Raw genomic sequence first — 22969 nt, 5'->3', positions numbered from 1 at the left:
GATCACTAAGCTAAATAGTGACAACTACCAGATGTGGAAGTTCAAGATGGAGATGTTGCTGAGCAAAGATGATACATGGGATGTCCTCACCACAGACAGGCCGTATGTAGACAACCAGGAGTGGGATAAGAAAAACAGACAGGCAAGAGCCACAATAGCCCTACTGGTAGAAGATGAACAGCTTATCCACATAAAAGGGGAAGATACTGCCAAAGTTACAGTATGTGGAATGCACTGCGTAGATTACATGAGAGCTCTAGCTTAAACAACAAGTTATATTTACTAAGGAAGTTGTATCAGTCAAAACTGACTCCAGAAGGGGATATGCAAGAACATGTAGGAAGCGTGCTGGAGATTGTTGCACAACTCAGGGACCTCGGAGAGGAGATCAAAGATAACCATGTGACAGCAATACTTTTATACAGCCTGCCAGAGTCATACAACCCTCTGATTAATGCATTAGAGGCAATATCTGAAACAGAACTCACATTACAGTTGGTGAAATCTCGACTTTCAGATGAATACAAGCGCAGAGAGCGATACAGGAGCAGCACTTAAAGCAACACTAAGATGCCAAACTGGAAGGCCAAACTATGTTTCCGGTGTAACAGGGCTGGGCATTTCAAGCGTGACTGTCCATTGTGGAGGAATGAGCAGAGGGAGAAAGATCCCAATCAGGCACTCATAACCATGATGAAAAGCAACGACCAAGCAGAGTGGCACAGAACTTTTAAAGTGACAGAAGCTGTCACCAACTATAAATGGTATATAGATTCTGGGGCAACAAGTCACATGACTAACGATAGAGAATTCTTCATAGAGCTCAATCCAGACAAGAAAGAAACCATATATCTTAAAGACGGGAATTGCACAACTGCTGAAGGTACAGGATATGGAATAGTCACTTGTAAAAATGAGGATGGACAGGTGTTAAAAATACCAATGACGGATATATTGTATGTTCCAGGACTAAATGGCGGCCTTATATCAGTCAGGCGACTGGCAAGCAAAGGACTAACCACAACGTTTAAAGGTGACCAATGCACTATCCAAGATGGGGAAAGAGTGATAGCAACAGCTAAAGCGGGTAAGCACCTTTATGAACTTGATGTTGTTGAGCAAGAAACAAAGCTCTGCACACATGAACTCGAGAATTGTATTCATTTATGGCACAGACGTCTGGGCCACAGGCACCCTGACAGAATACAGGAGCTGGCCAGACGGGATTTAACGAAAGGCTTCAAGTTAACGGGCTGCCCAAACACGCTAAGGTGTGACTGCTGCATCAAGGCCAAAGCCACCAGAGTAACCCCACCAAAGACAAGTGAAAGCAGAGCAACAAGACCGATCGACCTAATACACACAGATATATGTGGGCCTATGAGAACAACCACCCCAGGAGAAAATAAATACATATTAACTTTCATAGACGACTACTCAAGGTTCACAGTGACATACCTAATGAAGAATAAGTCAGAAGTATTCGACAAGCTGAAGGAATATGTTGTCAAAGTAAGCAATAAATTTCACAGAAAACCATTAGTACTCAGAAGTGATAATGGTGGCGAGTACACCGGGTTTCAGGTAGAGAATACACTCAGGGAACTAGGAATAGAACATCAAAAGACTGTCCCATATACTCCAGAGCAGAACGGGGTAGCAGAGAGGAAAAACAGATCCCTGACTGAAATGATCAGATGCATGTTGACTGATTCTGGACTCCCTGAAAAATATTGGGGAGAAGCAGCACAATTGGCCACCTACTTACAAAACAGATTACACTCCAAGGCAACAACCAAAACTCCATACGAGCTATGGTACAGTCGAAAACCAAGCATAGGACAACTCAAGATATTTGGAAGCAAAGCTTTTGCTTACATTCTGGGAGAAAAGCGCAGCAAGCTCCAAAATCGAGCAATTGAAGGTGTCTTTGTTGGTTATGCTGACAGCACCAAAGGATACAGAATCCTAGACCCAAAGACCGATAAAGTGACAATCAGCAGCAGCGTAACATTTATCGAAGACCCGAGAAATGAAGTGAGGGAGCCAGCCATGCCAAGCGCAGAAGAACCAAATAACGCTGAGCAGGTTTTTTTTCCTACGGAACAAACCCCCGAGAGTGATACTGTGTCACAGAAGAGACTGGAACAAACTGAACCTGCTAATGATGCTGAACCAAGATGCTCAATGAGGGAAAACAAAAGGTAAACCCCCCAACAGACTCTCGTACAAAGTAGAAACATCCTGCGTAAGAGAACCCACTTGTTGTGAAGACATATCACAACTCCCGGAGAGGGAAGCCAAGAGATGGATAAAGGCAGCTGTGGAAGAAATCATCTCACTACAGGACACGCAGGCTTGGATGCTAATGCAACTGCCGGCCAAAAAGAGGGCAGTTGGCTGTAAATGGACTTTCAAGGTCAAGTACAACACTGATGGTACAGTTGAGAGAGATATAAAGCAAGACTCGTAGCCAAAGGATACTCCCAAAAATATGGAGAAGACTACGATGAGACATTTTCCCCAGTCGTCAAACATACCACAATCAGAGCTCTACTCACAGTTGCAACTACAAAACAAATGCTAGTAAAGCACTTTGATGTAAAAAACGCTTTCTTACACAGTCACTTAACAGAAGACATCTACATGGAGCAACCAGAGGGCTTTGTAGACCCACAAAAGCCAGAACAGGTGTGTAAACTTAAGAAGGGGGATCTACGAGCTCAAACAAGCAGCCAGAGCATTGAACATGAAGATTAATGAGGCGCTTTTGAGAGAATCCTTTCATAGAAGCAAGGCCGATCCCTGCCTATACACCAAGAAAATAAATGGTAGGTGGATTTTTGTACTCATTTATGTAGATGATCTGTTAGTATGTTATGAGCAAGAAGGGGATTGCTCCAGACTGCTGGAGGTCTTAAACATGGACTTTGAAACAAAAGATCTAGGGGATGTCAAACACTTCCTAGGCATGCAGATAGAAAGAGAAGAAGATGGTAGTTTTCTTATTAACCAGAGTCACAAAATACAGGAAGTAAATGAAACTTTTGGGCTCAATGATGCCAAACCAGTCAACTCACCTATGGAGACAAATTATCTTAAAGAATTAAACAACTCAATTAACCCCTTGCAAAATGACTCACAATTCATAAGGGCAATGGGGAAGTTACTATACATTGCTACAGTGGCAAGGCCTGACATAGCCATAGCAGTGGGATTCTTATGCAGCAAAGTATCCCAGCCAACCCAGATGGACTGGAACGCAGCAAAAAGGATCATACGCTATTTGAAGGGAACAATAGACTTTAAACTGAAACTTTCATCAACAGGGAAAAGTGGTCTGACTGGATATGTGGATGCAGACTGGGCAGGTGACCCCAGTGATCGGAAATCCACCAGTGGACACCTGTTTCTATTCAAAGACGGGCTGAGCAGCTGGACCACTAGAAAACAGTCCACAGTGACACGGTCATCCACCGAAGCAGAATATGTGGCCACATCACAAGCAGGGCAAGAGGTAATCTGGTTGAGACAATTGCTGGAAGATCTAGATCAGAACCAAACAGAGTCCACGCCAATCTATGAGGACAATCAAGGATGTATAGCACTCGCACAGACAGAGCGGATAAACCTGAGAACCAAACACATAGACGTGAGCTATCACTTCTTAAGAGACTTGCAAGAGCAATGACAGATGGATCTACGATACTGTCCCACTGAGGAAATGTTAGCAGACATCCTTTCTAAGCCTTTGCCTGCAAAGAGACATATGGATCTAACAAGAAGAATCGGTTTGTCTAATTAGGCACTTCACAATGAGAAGGGATGTTGGAGACTGAACATTGTTTCATGCTGTGTTATATATTGCTTGGTTTATTTCACTGTATGCCTATGTATTTGAAGTATTGAGTTTGACCACCAGATGTCACTATACACAAATACTCTATCATAGTGTTCTATGTGTTGACTATCTGTTATAGCATTTTTCCTGCTCTCTATGGTTGTTGTTCTTTTTATGTCTCCTGTGCTAACGTGAGCACCATGCTCTCTGCTGTAAGTCTCTTCAAGACGATTGAACCCTAGTAAACTACAGCCATCCATATATGTCTGATTTTTCTCTGCATCGTCCGCACCAGTCAACATGTATGACATCACTATGCCGGCAAGCATGATGCCATTACGTCACTGTGTAATTTTTTATTTATTTTTACTGGATTAACCCTTGAAAGCCCTCAATGTTAATCTCAGATTCTGCAATCAGCGACCAGCGTGACATCTGAGGGGTTCAATGACTGGGGGACGGCTCGATCGCCGTTCCCTGTCATTGTGCCCTCCGCACACAAAGAAATGCACTTTGTGACAATTTGACTAAGCTGCCAAATCAAGTTTTTGATAACCTTGCTCAATACTATTCACAACACAGAAGTGAACCTGGCCTAACCATGTACTATTGATCACTGTTATCAGGCCTGTTCCCCACACCTCGTGTATAGCACCGTAATCCTTTAATGTGTGTGACTGCCATTAGCTCACTTAGTTACTATGTACAACTGAGCCTATAATCCTGCAAACATGACGCTGACACCATTTCAGTCTACTCCACCTTGGGAGGGATCACATCCACATTATTTGTTTCCATGTGAGTTGGATTTCTTATTCTCTTAAAGAGAACATATGACATTTCTACACAACCACATATAAATAAGTTCTCACCTATGGTTAGATAATTTGTTAAGGCATTCATTGTTGTGCCGTACTTGGGAGGAAATAGGATGGCAGTGTGCATGCCAAAATGTCACCTGTACGGCATACATATTAGGACATCGTCAGACATCATCCACAACTCCATCCTCCGTCAGGCAAAACTCCATCAGCCCTCAGACATCAGACAAAACTCCGTCCTCCGTCAGGCAAAACTCCATCAGACATCAGACAAAACTCCGTCTTCCGTCAGACAAAACTCCATCAGACCTCAGACATCAGACAAAACTCCGTCCTCCATCAGGCAAAACTCCATCAGACCTCAGACATCAGACACAACTCCGTCCTCCGTCACCCAAAACTCCATCAGACCTCAGACATCAGACAAAACTCCGTCCTCCGTCACCCAAAACTCCATCAGACCTCAGACATCAGACAAAACTCCGTCCTCCGTCACCCAAAACTCCATCAGACCTCAGACATCAGACAAAACTCCGTCCTCCGTCAGGCAAAACTCCATCAGACATCAGACAAAACTCCGTCCTCCGTCAGACAAAACTCCATCAGCCCTCAGACATCAGACAAAACTCCGTTCTCCGTCACCCAAAACTCCATCAGACCTCAGACATCAGACAAAACTCCGTCCTCCGTCAGGCAAAACTCCATCAGACCTCAGACATCAGACAAAACTCCGTCCTCCGTCACCCAAAACTCCATCAGACCTCAGACATCAGACAAAACTCCGTCCTCCATCAGGCAAAACTCCATCAGACCTCAGACATCAGACAAAACTCCGTCCTCCGTCACCCAAAACTCCATCAGACCTCAGACATCAGACAAAACTCCGTCCTCCATCAGGCAAAACTCCATCAGACCTCAGACATCAGACAAAACTCCGTCCTCCGTCAGGCAAAACTCCATCAGACCTCAGACATCAGACAAAACTCCGTCCTCCGTCACCCAAAACTCCATCAGACCTCAGACATCAGACAAAACTCCGTCCTCCATCAGGCAAAACTCCATCAGACCTCAGACATCAGACAAAACTCCGTCCTCCGTCACCCAAAACTCCATCAGACCTCAGACATCAGACAAAACTCCGTCCTCCATCAGGCAAAACTCCATCAGACCTCAGACATCAGACAAAACTCCGTCCTCCGTCAGGCAAAACTCCATCAGACCTCAGACATCAGACAAAACTCCGTCCTCCGTCACCCAAAACTCCATCAGACCTCAGACATCAGACAAAACTCCGTCCTCCGTCAGGCAAAACTCCATCAGACCTCAGACATCAGACAAAACTCCGTCCTCCGTCACCCAAAACTCCATCAGACCTCAGACATCAGACAAAACTCCGTCCTCCGTCAGGCAAAACTCCATCAGACCTCAGACATCAGACATCAGACAAAACTCCGTCCTCCGTCAGGCAAAACTCCATCAGACCTCAGACATCAGTTAAAACTTCGTCCTCCGTCAGGCAAAACTCCATCAGACCTCAGACATCAGACAAAACTCCGTCCTCCATCAGGCATCAGCCAAAACTCCGTCCTCCCTAACTCAAAATACGCCCTACTACACACACTATTCACCTGACGGAGCTGCTAGCTGCTGGAGAGGCAAAGGACCTGTGATGACGTCATGACCATGTGACGAGTCACGTGTGTGGGAGGGGTCAGACGTACACAGCAGCTGGTAGAGTGTACAGAACAGTAGCCATCAAATAGAGCTCTGTACTAGAGATGTGTGTGTAACCTGCATGTAGCAGAGCTGTGTACTGTGTTACAGAGATGTATGTGTAACCTGCAGGTAGCAGATCTGTATGTGTAACCTGCAGGTAGCAGAGCTGTGTACTGTGTAGCAGATCTGTATGTGTAACCTGCAGGTAGCAGAGCTGTGTACTGTGTAGTAGATCTGTATGTGTAACCTGCATGTAGCAGAGCTGTGTACTGTGTTACAGAGATGTATGTGTAACCTGCAGGTAGCAGAGCTGTGTACTGTGTTACAGAGATGTATGTGTAACCTGCATGTAGCAGAGTGGTGTACTGTGTTATAGAGATGTATGTGTAACCTGCAGGTAGCAGATCTGTATGTATAACCTGCAGGTAGCAGAGCTGTGTACTGTGTAGCAGATCTGTATGTGTAACCTGCAGGTAGCAGAGCTGTGTACTGTGTAGTAGATCTGTATGTGTAACCTGCATGTAGCAGAGCTGTGTACTGTGTTACAGAGATGTATGTGTAACCTGCAGGTAGCAGAGCTGTGTACTGTGTAGCAGATCTGTATGTGTAACCTGCAGGTAGCAGAGCTGTGTACTGTGTAGCAGATCTGTATGTGTAACCTGCATGTAGCAGAGCTGTGTACTGTGTAGCAGAGCTGTATGTGTAACCTGCATGTAGCAGAGCTGTGTACTGTGTAGCAGTGCTGTATGTGTAACCTGCATGTAGCAGTGCTGTGTACTGTGTAGCAGTGCTGTATGTGTAACCTGCATGTAGCAGTGCTGTGTACTGTGTAGCAGAGCTGTATGTGTAACCTGCATGTAGCAGAGCTGTGTACTGTGTTACAGAGATGTATGTGTAACCTGCAGGTAGCAGAGCTGTGTACTGTGTAGCAGATCTGTATGTGTAACCTGCATGTAGCAGACCTGTGTACTGTGAAGCAGAGCTGTATGTGTAACCTGCATGTAGCAGAGCTGTGTACTGTGTAGCAGTGCTGTATGTGTAATCTGCATGTAGCAGAGCTGTGTACTGTGTAGCAGAGCTGTATGTGTAACCTGCATGTAGCAGAGCTGTGTACTGTGTAGCAGAGCTGTATGTGTAACCTGCATGTAGCAGTGCTGTGTACTGTGTAGCAGAGCTGTATTTGTAACCTGAATGTAGCAGAGCTGTGTACTGTGTAGCAGAGCTGTATGTGTAATCTGCATGTATCAGAGCTGTGTCCTGTGTAGCGGAGCTGTATGTGTAACCTGCATGTAGCAGGCTGTGTACTGTGTTACAGGGATGTATGTGCAACCTGCATGTAGCAGTGCTGTGTACTGTGTTACAGAGATGTGTGTGTAACCGCATGTAGCAGAGCTTTTTACTGTGTAACAGAGATGTGTGTGTAACCTGGGAACTATAAAAAAGTGTAAAATAAAACAAAAAAATTCAGATCACCCCCCTTTTCCCAAAATGAAAATAAAAAAAAAATAAAAAAATACACATCATGGGTGTCGCAATGTGTAAAAACACCCATTGTATAAAAATATATTCCCCATACGGCAAACGGCAAAACAGAAGAAAAAAAAGAGTCCAAATGTCCGATTCGCCGTTTTTGGTCGCTTCATTTGCTACAAAAATGTAAATAAAAAGCGATCAAAAAGTCTTAAACACCCCAGAATGGTATCAGTGAAAAGTTCAGATTGCCCCGCAAAAAATGAGCCCCCACCCAGCGCCGTACACATAATTACAAAAAAGTTATAGAGCTCAAAATATGACGACAAAAAAAAAAAAATCTGATTCTGTAAATCTCCTGTCACTCCAAGTTACTCAGAATTGGTAACCCTAATTAATAAATACATGCAACATGAATGCATATATGCCGCTTCACACAGATCACAAGTGTTAGGCCTCTTGCACATGAACGTTGTTGGTCCATTCCGTGCATTGGGGACAGCAATTTGCAGTCCCCAATGCACGGGCAACGTGCGTGCAGCAGCCGGGACAGATCCAGACCCATTCAACTTGAATAGGTCCGTGAATATGTTCTACTTTTTTGCTGTGCGGAGGCACGGCCAGAAACACCACGGAAGCACTCTGTAGTGCTTCTGTGGGGATCCGATCCGTGTTTCTGTTCCGTTCAAGTGAATGGGTCGACATCACGGATGCGGGATGCACACGGCTGGTGCCCTGTGTATTGCGGAACCGCCGTATGTGGTCCACAATACAACTACAGGCACACAGCGACCATGTGCAAGAGGCCTTACAAAGATGGGATTTAAGGTGCACATCCTCTTGTGCTTCCCATATTCCACAGATTTATATCACACAGCTACTTACAGTTGTGCTGATAAGTTTACATACCCTTGCAGAATTTATGATTTCTTAAAGGGGTATTCTCATCTTCCCTTTTTCATACTTACCTTCCTTGAGCGTGACGTTCACTTCCTGTATTCTTCTCCCGGCCGGGCCGCGCTTGCGCAGAAGACTGAAGATTCTCTCCCGGCCGGGCCGCGCAATGTCCTGAACGCGCACAGCGCCGCGCATGTGCCATGGTGACTTATTCCTGGCCTGTATAGTACAGAGTCGGCGTGCGCATTCGCGGCTCTGTACTATACTGGCCAGGAAGAAGTCATCATGGCGCATGCGCAGCGGCATGCGCGTTCAGGACATTGCGCGGCCCAGCCGGGAGAGAATTTTCCGTCTTCTGCGCAAGCGTGGCCCGGCTGGATTCGACAGGAGAGGTGGCCGTAACCAGGGGAGACCAAAGACAACGATCAGGTAAGAGGGGACTTATTTTCTAAAAAAGGATGGGAATTGGGTAATAAAATGTATTTAGAAAAATGGTCACTGTCAAATCATTAACAGATTTAACAGTGATCATTAAGATGAGAATACCCCTTTAACCATTGTTCAGAGAATATGATTGATACCACAGACACTTCTCTCTCGCTCATGGTTAGTGGTCGGCTGAAGCCATTTATGTCAAACAACGGTGTTTACTCTTTATAAATCATAATCACAACACAAACTCCCCAAATGACCCTGATCAGAAGTTTACACGCCCCAGTTATTAATACCATGTATTGCCCCCTTTAACATCAATGACAGCTTGAAGTCTTTTGTGGTAGTTGTGGATGAGGCTCTTTATTTTCTCAGATGGTAAAACTGCCCATTCTTCCTGTTGAAAAAAAAAAGCAATTCCACCACAGTTTTACGTGATTTTTATTTACGACATTCGATGTGCGATAAAACTGACTGGTTACTTTTATTCTACAGGTCAGATCGAATCCGGCAATACCTTATATGTATAGTTTTTCTTGCGTTTTAATAGTGATAAAAAAAAAAATATATCCGATTTTTTTTGTCGCCATATTTTGAGCCCCATAACTTTTTTGTAATTATGTGTACAGAGCTGGATGGGGGCTCATTTTTTGCGGGGCAATCTAAACTTTTTACTGATACCATTCTGGGGTGTTTAAGACTTTTTGATCACTTTTTATTTACATTTTTGTAGCAAATGAAGTGACCAAAAACGGCGAATCGGACATTTGGACTCTTTTTTTTTTTCTGTTTTGCTGTTTGCCGTATGGGGAATATATTTTTATACAATGGGCGTTTTTACACATTGCGAAACCCATGATGTTTCCTTTTTTTTAATTTTGGGAAAAGGGGGGTGATCTGAATATTTATGTTTTTTTTTACACTTTTTTATAGTTCCCAGGTTACACACACATCTCTGTAACACAGTACACAGCTCTGCTACATGCGGTTAGACAAACTGCTCTATATACACAGTACACAGCTCTGCTACCTGCAGGTTGCACATACATCCCTGTAACACAGTACACAGCTCTGCTACATGCAGGTTACACATACAGCACCGCTACACAGCACACAGCTCTGCTACATGCAGATTACACATACAGCTCTGCTACACAGTACACAGCTCTGCTACATTCAGGTTACACATACAGCTCTGCTACACAGTACACAGCACTGCTACATGCAGGTTACACACACATCTCTGTAACACAGTACACAGCTCTGCTACATGCTGTTACACACACTGCTCTATATACACAGTACACAGCTCTGCTACCTGCAGGTTGCACATACATCCCTGTAACACAGTACACAGCCTGCTACATGCAGGTTACACATACATCTCTGTAACACAGTACACAGCTCTGCTACATGCAGGTTACACATACATCTCTGTAACACAAGACACAGCTCTGCTACATGCAGGTTACACATACAGCTCTGCTACACAGTACACAGCACTTCTACATGCAGGTTACACACACATCTCTGTAACACAGTACACAGCTCTGCTACATGCTGTTACACACACTGCTCTATATACACAGTACACAGCTCTGCTACATGCAGGCTACACACACATCTCTGTAACACAGTACACATCTCTGCTACACAGTACACAACACTGCTACCTGCAGGTTGCACATACATCCCTGTAACACAGTACACAGCTCTGCTACATGCAGGTTACACATACAGATCTGCTACACAGTACACAGCTCTGCTACCTGCAGGTTGCACATACATCTCTATAACACAGTACACAGCTCTGCTACATGCAGGTTACACATACAGCTCTGCTACACAGTACACAGCTCTGCTACATGCAGGTTACACATACAGCTCTGCTACACAGTTCACAGCTCTGCTACATGCAGGTTACGCATACAGCTCTGCTACACAGTACACAGCTCTGCTACATGCAGGTTACACATACAGATCTGCTACACAGTACACAGCTCTGCTACCTGCAGGTTACACGTACATCTCTGTAACACAGTACACAGCTCTGCTACATGCAGGTTACACATACATCTCTGTAACACAGTACACAGCTCTGCTACCTGCAGGTTACACATACAGATCTGCTACCTGCAGTTTACACATACATCTCTGTAACACAGTACACAGCTCTGCTACATGCAGGTTACACATACATCTCTGTAACACAGTACACAGCTCTGCTACATGCAGGTTACACACACATCTCTAGTACAGAGCTCTATTTGATGGCTACTGTTCTGTACACTCTACCAGCTGCTGTGCACATCTGACCCCTCCCACACACGTGACTCGTCACATGGTCATGACGTCATCACAGGTCCTTTGCCTCTCCAGCAGCTAGCAGCTCCGTCAGGTGAAGAGTGTGTGTAGTAGGGCGTATTTTGAGTTAGGGAGGACGGAGTTTTGGCTGATGTCTGAGGTCTGATGGAGTTTTGCCTGACGGAGGACGGAGTTTTGTCTGATGTCTGAGGTCTGATGGAGTTTTGCCTGACGGAGGACGGAGTTTTGTCTGATGTCTGAGGTCTGATGGAGTTTTGTCTGATGGAGGACGGAGTTTTGTCTGATGTCTGAGGTCTGATGGAGTTTTGGGTGACGGAGGACGGAGTTTTGTCTGATGTCTGAGGTCTGATGGAGTTTTGTCTGACGGAGGACGGAGTTTTGTCTGATGTCTGATGGAGTTTTGCCTGACGGAGGACGGAGTTTTGTCTGATGTCTGAGGGCTGATGGAGTTTTGCCTGACGGAGGATGGAGTTGTGGATGATGTCTGACGATGTCCTAATATGTATGCCGTACGCTTTATTCTTCTGGCCCACATTTGGGCTTCTGCGCATCAATTAAAGAAGAATTTCTTAAATTTTATTCCCTGTCACCTATGCAGAGCAGGGGTTTATTCACGTCTAAAATTGTATAATGTCAACCCAAGAATGTAACAGAAAAATTTGTGAAATTTATTAAGCTGTCAACTAGGTAGAGGAGGGGTATATTACACCCATAAATTGGTGAATTTCACCAAAAAATGTAACAGACAAATTATTATTTTGTTTACCTGTCTACTCGGTATAGCAAGTGGTACATCACACCCAAAAATTGGTTAATTTCACCAGAAAATGTAACTGACAATTTTGTTTTTAAACCTGTCTACTAGGAATAGCAGTGGTACTTCACACCCAAAAATTGGTGAATTTCTACAGAAAATGTAACTGACTATTTTTTATTTTTTTTAACCTGTCTACTAGGTATAGCAGTGGTATTTCACACCCAAAAATTGGTGAATTTCAACTGAAAGTGTAACTGACAAGTTTTTTTTTTTTTAACATGTCTACTAGGTATAGCAGTGGTACTTCACACCCAAAAATTAGTGAATTTCCCCAAAAATGTAACTGATAAAGTAGTGAAATGACATAAAATAAAATAACGTACAAATAAAAAAAAAATTGATTTATGAGGTGGAGTTCCATATGGAGTAGAAGTTTAAGGAAGCAGTGAACGTAGCGGTGTAGGTGGAAGCGGTGGTGGAGGAGGACGAGGTAGCCAACTCAGGATTTTGGTTTTAATAGAATTTTTTAAAATTAGGGTACACTCCAAAAGAGTCTGAAATATCAAAAATACAAAAATGAGCAATTGCGCTGCAGTATAACAATGGCTGGTTAGTGCCAGTATACATGTCTATTCTGCACAAGGTATGGACAAGTCCTGTGGGATCCATGCCTGGTTTATTTTAATGAACGTGAGCTTGTCCACATTGGCTGTACTAAACACACGTTCAGATAATACTCTGGCCGCAGGGCAGGCCAGCACCTCCAAGGCGTAAAGGGCAAGATCAGGCCATGTGCCCAATTTGGAGACCAGAAGTTGAAGGGGGCAGACCCAACATTCAGTATGTATAGGTGTGTGCACACATAATGCTCCACCATGTTGGTGAAATGCTGCCTCCCGCTAAGACGTTCTATATCAGCTGGTGGTGCTGGTTGTTGTGGCGTGCTGACAAAGCTTTTCCACATTTCTGCCATGCTAACCCTGCCTTCTGAGGTGCTCGCAGTGCCCTAGCTGCGTTGGCGAACTCTTCCTCGTCCTCTGCCTTCGCCTTGTGCTTCCACTGTGCCCTCGCTGTCAGGTGGGAATGCCACCAGGAGCGCGTCTACCAGCGTGTGCTTGTACTCGTGCATCTTACGATCACGCTCCAGTGACGGAATTAAGGACGGTACGTTGTCCTTGTAACGGGGATCCAGTAGCGTGCCCACCCAGTAATCAGCACAAGTTAGAATGTGGGCAACTCGGCGGTCATGGCGGAGACACTGCAGCATGTAATTGCTCATGTGTGCCAGGATGCCCAGAGGCAACAAAAAGCTGTCCTCTGTGGGAGGTGTATCGTCTGTGTCCTCTGTATCCCCCCAGCCACGCACCAGTGATGGTCATGAGCTGGTCTGGGTGTCACCCTGCTGTAAACATGGTTCCTCCTCCTCCATCTCCTCCTCATTATCCTCCACCTCGTCATCCTCCAGAACTGTGCCCTGGCTGGACAATTGTGTACCTGGCATTTGTGGGTGCAGGAACCCACCCTCGGAGCCACTTGGGAATGACTGGCCGGAAACCCTACAAAATGATCCCTCTTCCTCCTCCTCCTCCTCCTACTCCTGTGCCACATCCTCTTTCATCATCGCCAGCAGCGTCTTTTCAAGGAGGCATACAAGTGGATTAGTTACGCTGAGCACGGCGATATCGGCACTGGCCATGTTGGTGGAGTACTCGAAACAGCGCAACAAGGAACACAGTCTAGCCAGCATGTGCAAGGTGGAGTTCTACCTTGTGGGCACGTCGCATATGAGGCGGTCAGCGGGAAGGCCGAAGTTACGCTCCAGCACTGACAGGCGAGCAGCAGCAGGATGAAAACGCCGAAAGAGCACACAGACAGCCCGCACTTTATGCAGCAGCTCTAAAATATCGGGGTAATTTTTAAGGAACCTCTGCACCACCAAATTCAGCACATGCAAGCAAGGGATGTGCGTCAAACTGGCTAGTCCCAGAGCTGCTACGAGATTTCGCCCATTATCGCACACCAGGCCGGACTTAAGGCTCACTGGCACCAACCACTCATCAGTCTGTTGTTCAAGGCACGTCCACAGCTCCTGCACGGTGTGGGGTTTGTCCCCCAAACAGATACATTTTAAAACTGCCTGCTGTCGTTTACCCCTGGCTGTGCTGAAGTTGGTGGTGAAAGTGTTACGCTGACCGGATGAGGAGCTGGTAGAGAATGTGGAAGCAGTGTAGGAGGAGGAAGCAACAGGAGGCAAACTGAAGCGCCCTGCAATCCTCGGTGGTGGAAGGACATGCGCCAAACTGCTATCCGCCTCAGGCCCAGCCGCCACTGCATTTAACCAGTGTGCTGTTATGGAGATATAACGTCCCTGACCGTGCTTACTTGTCCACGTATCCATAGTAATGTGCACCTTGCCACAGATGGCGTTGCGCAGTGCACACCTGATTTTGTCCCCTACTTGGTTGTGCAGGGAAGGGAGGCTCGACTAGAAAAGTAGTGGCGGCTGGGCACGACGTACTGTGGGACAGCCACCACCATAAGGCCTTTAAAACTATCTGTCTCCACCAGACGGAATGACAGCATTTCAAAGGCCAGTAACTTATAAATACTGGCATTCAGGGCTAGTGATCGCCAGTGGGTAGGTCCAGTGGGTAGGTGGGTACTTCCTCTTCCTCTCCAGAGTTTGGGAGATGGAGAGCTGAACGCTTCAGTAGGAAGTTGTGGAGATGCTTGGTGAAACAGGTGGGTGTGTTGCTGGAAGATCCTCTGTTTGCGGGGTGGTAGGTGGCACTGTCACTCCAGAGGTGGAGAAGCATGAGACCTTTCTTGGTTTTTGAGGTGTCTACTCCACTGCAGCTCGTGTTTTGCTTAGATGCCTGGTCATGCAGGTCGTGCTGAGGATGGCCACTTAGTTTTTGCACCCTGCTCCCTCTTTTGCTGTGCTGGTGGCTCTGTGCGACCGCCGCCTCTTCCTCCTAACTACATAGGTCACTCATATAACCTTGATTCCATGTGGGGTCGAGGACCTCATTGTCCTCCACATCATCTTCCACCCAGTCTTCACCCCTGCCCTCCTTGTCAGTCTGCACACTTTTGAAAGCCCCAGCAGTTGGCACCTGTGTTTCATCATCATCCAAGACGTGCTGCGATGGTCCTCCCATGTACTCATCTTGAAACATAAGTGGTTGCGCATCGGTGCACTCAATCTCTTCCACTTCTGGGACAGGGATAGGTGGATGACCCTGGGAAACCCTGCTAACAGAGTCATCAAAAAGCAGAAGAGACTGCTGCATGACTTGGGACTTAGACTGCTTGGCTGATTTGCAAGGGGGTGAGGTGAAAGACTGATGTACATCGGCTGCAGGTGCCAACTGTGGTCTTTCAGTATGTGACTGGGAGGGAGACAATGTGAAGGAACTGGAGCCACTCTCAGCAACCCAATCTACTATCACCTGTACTTGTTCAGGCTTCACCATTCGTAGAGCCGCATTAGGCCCGACCAAATACCCCTGCAGGTTCTGTCGCCTACTCGCACCTTGGGAAGGGGTTTCACTTGTGCATGTAGCTGGCACAGATCGACCACGTCCTCTCCCTGCAACAGAAGCTCCACCAGCAGCACCACGACCTGGGCAACGTCCCTTATTTGACGCTCTCCTCATATTTCTCGAACTTAGGATCTTGCCCTAAATGGGTGTTTAATTAAGAGTAGAATAGAACGACAGTATGTACACGCCCTGAACCAGACTAGGCCTCAATTAAATTTGTTTGCCAAAAATGGCTGTATTTCAAATACCTGAATAAAACCACTGTATTTAAAGGGTGTATCTCACATGCCCTGAACCAGACTAGGCCTCAATTAAATCTGTTTGCCAAAAATGGCTATATTTCAAATACCTGAATAAAACCACTGTATTTAACCGCCTCCGGACCGCCTAATGCAGATCCGCGGTCCGGAGGCACAAAAAATATGTATTTTAATCAGGGTAATTTTTATGCGTCTTAAAGGGAAACTCTCTCAAAAATTTGCCCTGCTGGAGCCTAGAAAAATGTTACAGGTCCCAAAAATTTGGCATTCACCTGACAGAAAAGAACAAGTGATTATGTGGCTGGAGGTACATTAGGTGGTCACTGCATAACAATTTTACTGTAGGCCAATACAGGCCCCAAAAATTAGGCATTCACCTGACAGAAAAGAACAAGTGATTATGTGGCTGGAGGTATATTAGACTGTCACTGGATAACTATTTTACTGTAGGCCAGTACAGGCCCCAAAAATTAGGCATTCACTTGACAGAAAAGAACAAGTGATTATGTGGCTGAAGGTATATTAGACCGTCACTGGATAACTATTTTACTGTAGGCCAGTACAGGCCCAAAAAATTAGACATTCACCTGACAGAAAAGAACAAGTGATTATGTGGCTGGAGGTACATTAGATCACTGGATAACAATTTTACTGTAGGCCACTGGAATAGAGGCCCCAAAAATTAGGCATTCACCTGACAGAAAAGGCCTTTAATGCCGCTGTATATACATAAGGCAAGGACTATTCTTTGTTCTGAGTGGTGGCGGATATGTGTGGGCTGGCATGAGGAAATTCAATTACATGTGGTCGTCACAGATGTTGAATTCCTCTGAGATCCATGCCTCGTTCATTTTTAGAAATGTGAGGTAGTCCACACTGTCGTGAGCTAGGCGAGTGCACTTATCGGTCACGATCCCCCATGCTGCACTGAACATACTTTCGGACAGGACACTCGACGAGGGGCAAGACAAAATTTCCATGGCAAATTGTGCCAGCTCTGGCCACAGGTCAAGCCTTCACACCCAGTAGTCCATCGGTTCCTCGCTTCTCAGAGTGTCCACATCGGCCATTATCCGATGTAGTCTGACAGTCTAGGCATTCCCTGAGGCTTGATAAGGAGGGCAGCTGTCGATGGGTTGGCTGCAAGAATGATCTCATATCCGAAGTGAACAACACATCTTCAAACCGCCCTCTTCTTGCAGGCACTGTAGAATTGGTACCTGCACCTGTTTTGCTGTGGGTGGAAATTCCTCTGCCAGCGCCCGCAACAGCAGAATGCAGCATCTCTCGCAGCTAGGCATGTAAATGCTGCATTCTTGCCACCCAGTACTGGTCCTTGCCCTTTATGCTTTTTATACGGGGGTCTCTCTTCAAACACTGGAGCATGAAGGCCCCCATTTGCACTAAATTGGAAGCGGTGGAGCACCCTTGCTGCTGCTCATCGCCCAGCAGAATGTCATCCTCGAGCTACGAACAACACCAGGGTTCCCCAAAAAGTTTAAACCCCCCTCAAAGCCTGCTCTTTTTGCTCCTCCTCCCCCCAGCCACCATCCTCCTCTGAATCCTCTTCAGAATCCTGCTGACTTGTCCCCGGGAATTCATTCAGCATTGTGACTTCCTCATCTTCCAGCTCCTGCTCCTCGACGGCTTGATCAATGTCATGCTCCAGAAAGAAGGTGAAGGTACGATGCCACTAATGGTGCCCTGGCTGCGACTAACCAGTTTGGTGATCTCATCAAATGGCCGCAGAAGTCTGCATGCATCGCGCATAAGCATCCACTGGCGCGGTGAAAAGAAACTAAGCTCCCCAGAACCTGTCCTGCCACAGAGTTCGTACAGGTAGTCGTTAACGGCATGTTTCTGCTGGAGCCTATCAAGCATATACAAGGTGGAGTTCCAGCACGTCGGGCTGTCACAAATCAGATGTCTGACGGGGAGGTGGTGTCACCATTGAACGTCAGGAAGGCGAGCCATGGCCGTGTAAGATCTTATAAAATGGCTAGAGATTTTCCTGGCCTGCCGCAAGATGTCCTGGAGCCCGGGGTATTTGGCAATGAGTCGCTGCACAACGAAGTTCAGGACGTGTGCAATGCATGGCACGTGTGTTATTTTCCCCTGTTTCAGCACCCTCAGTACCGTTGTCGCACACCACTTTACCAACTGTCAAATTGAGCAGGGTTAGCCACTGATCGGCCTTTGACCGTAGAACTGAAAGAAGTGCAGGGCCGGTGTGGCTCTTGGCTTCCAGGCACAACAGCCGCAGCACACCATGGCAACGTCTAACCTGGCATGTCGAATAGTTTCTGGGGAGCTTTGGGGGTGCAGCGGAAGAGTCGCTAGCAGTGGAAAAGGAGGAGTCAGCCGAGGAGGAGATGGAGGAGATGGAGGATGGAATAGAAGGAGAAGAAGAGGCAGGTCTGCATGCAATCTGAGGCAGTAACACCAAATCCACACTGGTGCCATGGGTTACATGCTTGACGGCCGCCAGAATGTTCACCCAGTGGGCAGTAAAAGTTATGTACCTTCACTGTGTCATGGAACCATGAACCAGACGTACAACAAGAGATAAGTGGAAATAAGAAGGCTTTATTGAAAATCAAGCTGTAAGCAAAAGTCCAAACGGATGGCTAAACCGAAGCAGGGTCTTGCGTAGACAGAGGTCAGGAACCAGAAGGGTAGTCAGACGAAGCCAGGATCAGGAACCAGCAGGGTAGTCAGACGAAGCCAGGATCAGGAACCAACGGGGTAGTCAGACGAGGCCAGGATCAGGAACCAGAAGCAGCAGCAGTCTTAGAAGCATGTGAACACAGGAGGACCAAGCAAGGAACTGAAGCCACAGACCTCCTATATATATGAGCTAGGCATCCAGCTCCTCCCAGTGGGAAGGAGAAGCCGCAGGGTGGGAGGCTACAAGAAACCCAGAAACCAAGATGGCCGCCAGCACATGTCAAACGAAGGAGAACAGTAAGAAGGTAAGACCATGACAGTACCTCCCCCTCAAGGGCCCCTCCTCCGCGGAGTAAGGAACGGTTTCTGAGGGAAGCCTGCGTGGAAGGCTCGGAGCAAAGCAGGAGCATGGACATCTGCGGAGGGAACCCAGGAACGCTCCTCTGGACCATAACCACGCCAATGGACCAAAAACTGCAACCGACCGCTGACCAGGCGTGAGTCCAGGATATTGCTCACCTCATATTCCTCACGATTGCCCACTTGGACCGGACGGGGCCGAGGAACCGAGGAAGTGAAACGATTACACACCAATGGCTTCAACAGGGAGACATGAAACACGTTGGAGATCCGCATGCCAGGAGGAAGCGCAAGGGCATAGGCTACCGGGTTTACCCTGCGAAGCACTCGGAAGGGACCAACAAAGCGAGGCGCCAGCTTGGGAGTGGGCACTCGAAGGTTGAGGTTGCGGGTGGACAACCATACACGGTCTCCGACCTGGTAGGAAGGAGCGGGCGCTCGTCTGCGATCAGCCTGGAGTCTCTGGCGCTGAGCAGAGACCTCAAGGGACCTCTGGATCTGTACCCAAGAAGCACGTAGGACGGAAAGGTGATCCTCCACAGCCGGAATATCCTGGGGAGAGAATACCTCCGGCAACACGGCAGGTTGGAACCCATAATTGGCCATGAAGGGAGACGTCCCAGAGGAAGAGTTCACCGCCGTGTTCCTGGCAAACTCAGCCCAAGGCAGGAGGTCAACCCAATTGTCTTGGTGATCGGAGACATAGCAACGAAGGAATTGCTCCAAGGCCTGATTGGATCGTTCTGCGGCCCCGTTGGACTGAGGGTGGTAGGCCGAGGAGAAAGAGAGATGAATCCCCAACTGGGAGCAAAAGGCGCGCCAGAACCTGGACACAAACTGACTCCCCCGATCCGACACAATCTCCTTGGGCAAACCGTGCAACCGGAAGACCTCCCTGGCGAAAATCGTGGCCAACTCTTGTGCAGAGGGTAACTTCTTGAGAGGAACACAGTGGCACTTTTTGGAAAACCGATCCACAATCATGAGAATGACCGTATGGCCTCGGGATGCAGGGAGGTCCACAATGAAATCCATCCCCAGGTGTGACCATGGGCGCTCCCCGGTGGCTATGGGTTGCAAAAGGCCCAACGGAAGGTGCCGAGGGGACTTACTCTGGGCACAAACGGAGCATGCCGCTACATATGCGGCGATGTCGGAACGTAGAGAAGGCCACCAGAACAGACGTGAAACAGCCCAGGACAGCTGATTCTTTCCAGGATGCCCCGCGGCCTTGGAGTTATGGTAGGTTCGCAACAACCGAGTGCGCAACTCCTCAGGCACAAAACACCTGCCGTTGGGTCTCCCAGAGGGAGCACCAGATTGAGCCGCCAAAATCTGCTCACCCAGGGGAGAGGTCAGGCTGGTGCGAATGGCGGCCAGGATCTGATTCGGAGGTATGACCGAAGTCGGAATCGACTCCTCCCCGGACAGCTCGGAGTACTGCCGTGATAAGGCATCCGCTCTGATGTTCTTGGAACCGGGTAGGTAGGAGACCACGTAATTAAAACGTGACAAGAACAGAGCCCATCTGGCCTGACGTGGTGTCAATCTCTTGGCCTCAGAAAGGTAGGTCAGATTCTTGTGGTCCGTCAGGATGAGAACCGGAACCACCGAACCCTCGAGCAAGTGCCTCCATTCTTTAAGGGCCTGCACGATGGCCAATAACTCCCTGTCACCAATCTGATAGTTGCACTCCGCGGAAGACAGTTTCCGGGAGTAAAACCCACAAGGAAGCAGAGGACCCTCTGGTGTTCTACGCTGAGACAGAAGGGCGCCTACTCCCGTCTCAGACGCGTCCACCTCGAGGACAAAGGGCAACCCAGGGTTGGGATGCAACAGAATCGGAGCCGACACAAAGGCGGACTTTAGAGCCTCAAAAGCTCGGATGGCCTCGAGCGGCCAGACCTGGAAATTACTGCCCTTCCTGGTCAGATCCGTGAAAGGCTTGGCTAGCATGGAAAAGTCCCTGATGAACTTCCGATAATAATTGGCGAAGCCCAAAAAGCGCTGCAGGGCACGGAGACCACTGGGCTGGGGCCACTGTAAGACAGCCGAAACCTTCTCAGGATCCATGGAGAACCCCTCAGCGGAAATGATGTAACCTAAGAAGGTTACCTGGGATCGGTGAAATTCGCATTTCTCAAGCTTACCGAACAGCCTGTTCTCTCGTAACCATTGCAACACTCGTCTGACATCCATAATGTGGGCCTCCATGGATTCAGAATATACCAAGATGTCATCCAAATAGACCACCACACACTGCTGCAACAGGTCACGGAAAACATCGTTGATGAATTCCTGGAAGACTGCGGGCGCATTGCACAACCCAAAGGGCATAACCAAGGATTCATAATGACCGGTCCTGGTGTTAAACGCGGTCTTCCACTCATCGCCCGCCTTGATCCTTACCAGGTTATATGCCGCCCTCAGGTCGAGTTTGGTAAAGACCGTGGCCCCTTTGAGGCGATCGAACAGCTCGGAAATCAAGGGTATCGGGTAAGCGTTCTTGATCGTGATGCGATTGAGACCCCTGTAATCGATGCAAGGCCTCAACTCACCGCCCTTCTTTTTCACAAAGAAAAATCCAGCCCCTGCCGGGGACGAGGATTTGCGAATGTGTCCGCGTGAAAGCGCCTCCCTCACGTACTCCTCCATGGCCTCATTCTCCGCTACCGACAGTGGATAGACTTTGCCACGAGGAGGAACGGCACCAGATTGTAACTCTATGGCACAATCGTATGGGCGGTGCGGAGGTAGGGCAACCGCGCGCACCTTATCGAATACATCCCGGTACTCTTCGTATTCAGGAGGCAACAGAGAGTCCGAGGAAGTACACAGCAACTTGACAGGCCCATGGATGCAACTAGCCCCACACTGCGGTGACCACGAGAGGATCTCGGCCGATCTCCAATCGAAAGTCGGATTATGCTTCTGGAGCCAGGGGTACCCCAAGACCACAGAGTAGTGTGGAGACGAAATCACCTGGAGACAGACCGACTCTCTGTGAACGGCACCAATGGCTATCCCCACTGGAAGGGTCTCATGAGTCACGTGTGGCGGCAGAAGGGGTCTGCCGTCTATCGCCTCAAGAGCCAGTGGGGAACCTCGAGGCTGCAGAGGAATGGAATTGGCGGCAGCGAACACACTATCAATGAACAAACCACCAGCACCAGAGTCCACCAACGCCTGGGTCGTCACCGAGCCCCCGACCCAGGAGAGGACAACAGTGATCAGTGGTTTGTCAACACGGGAAACCGGGGACGAGAAGACGCCACCCAAGATCTGCCCCCGACAGGATCTCAGGTGCGAGCGTTTCCCGGACGGTTCGGACATGCCAACCGAAAATGCCCACCGAGACCACAGTACATGCATCGGCCCTCGCGTCTCCAGGGTACCCTCTCCCCCTCGGACAGGCGAGCAAACCCCAGCTGCATGGGTTCACCCCCAGACAAGTCATCCCCAGGAGGCGTGGGAGGAGAGGGAGGCACGGGTGGGACAGCAAACGTAGGCGCCGATCTGTTAGAAGACCTCCGCAGGCTCTCCTTAAAGGAAGGTCTCTCCCTGAGTCTGGTGTCAATCAAAATCAGGAAAGAAATAAGAGACTCGAGCTCCACTGGTAGGTCCTTAGCTGCAACCTCATCCTTCAAGGCATCCGAGAGACCATGAGAGAAAGCAGCGACCAGAGCCTCATTATTCCAGCCCACCTCTGCTGCCAGGGTACGAAACTCAATGGCGTATTCAGCTACGGATCGTGAACCCTGTCTGATGGACATAAGGAGCTTCGCAGCAGAGGCAGCACGAGCCGGCACATCGAATACCTTCCGAAGAGAAGCAACAAAACCGGAAAACTCGGCAACCACCGGATTGTTGTTCTCCCA

At 47.9% G+C, this 22969-nt stretch overlaps 1 protein-coding gene across 1 annotated transcript in view; it reads left to right on the top strand.

The window, feature by feature from the left end:
- The first annotated feature begins 2923 nt into the window (after window positions 1-2923).
- Window positions 2924-22969, top strand: part of LOC122920048 (solute carrier family 22 member 6-B-like) — a 116006-nt gene continuing 95960 nt past the window's right edge. Inside the window, exon 1 of the mRNA XM_044269258.1 lies at window positions 2924-3652. Within this exon, the coding sequence (XP_044125193.1) occupies window positions 2924-3652 (729 nt within the window). The remainder of the gene's footprint in view (window positions 3653-22969) is intronic.

The sequence above is a fragment of the Bufo gargarizans genome, chromosome 10 (genome assembly GCF_014858855.1).
Source record: "Bufo gargarizans isolate SCDJY-AF-19 chromosome 10, ASM1485885v1, whole genome shotgun sequence".
Lineage (NCBI taxonomy): Eukaryota > Metazoa > Chordata > Amphibia > Anura > Bufonidae > Bufo > Bufo gargarizans.
This window is presented reverse-complemented; position numbering and strand designations above follow the sequence as displayed.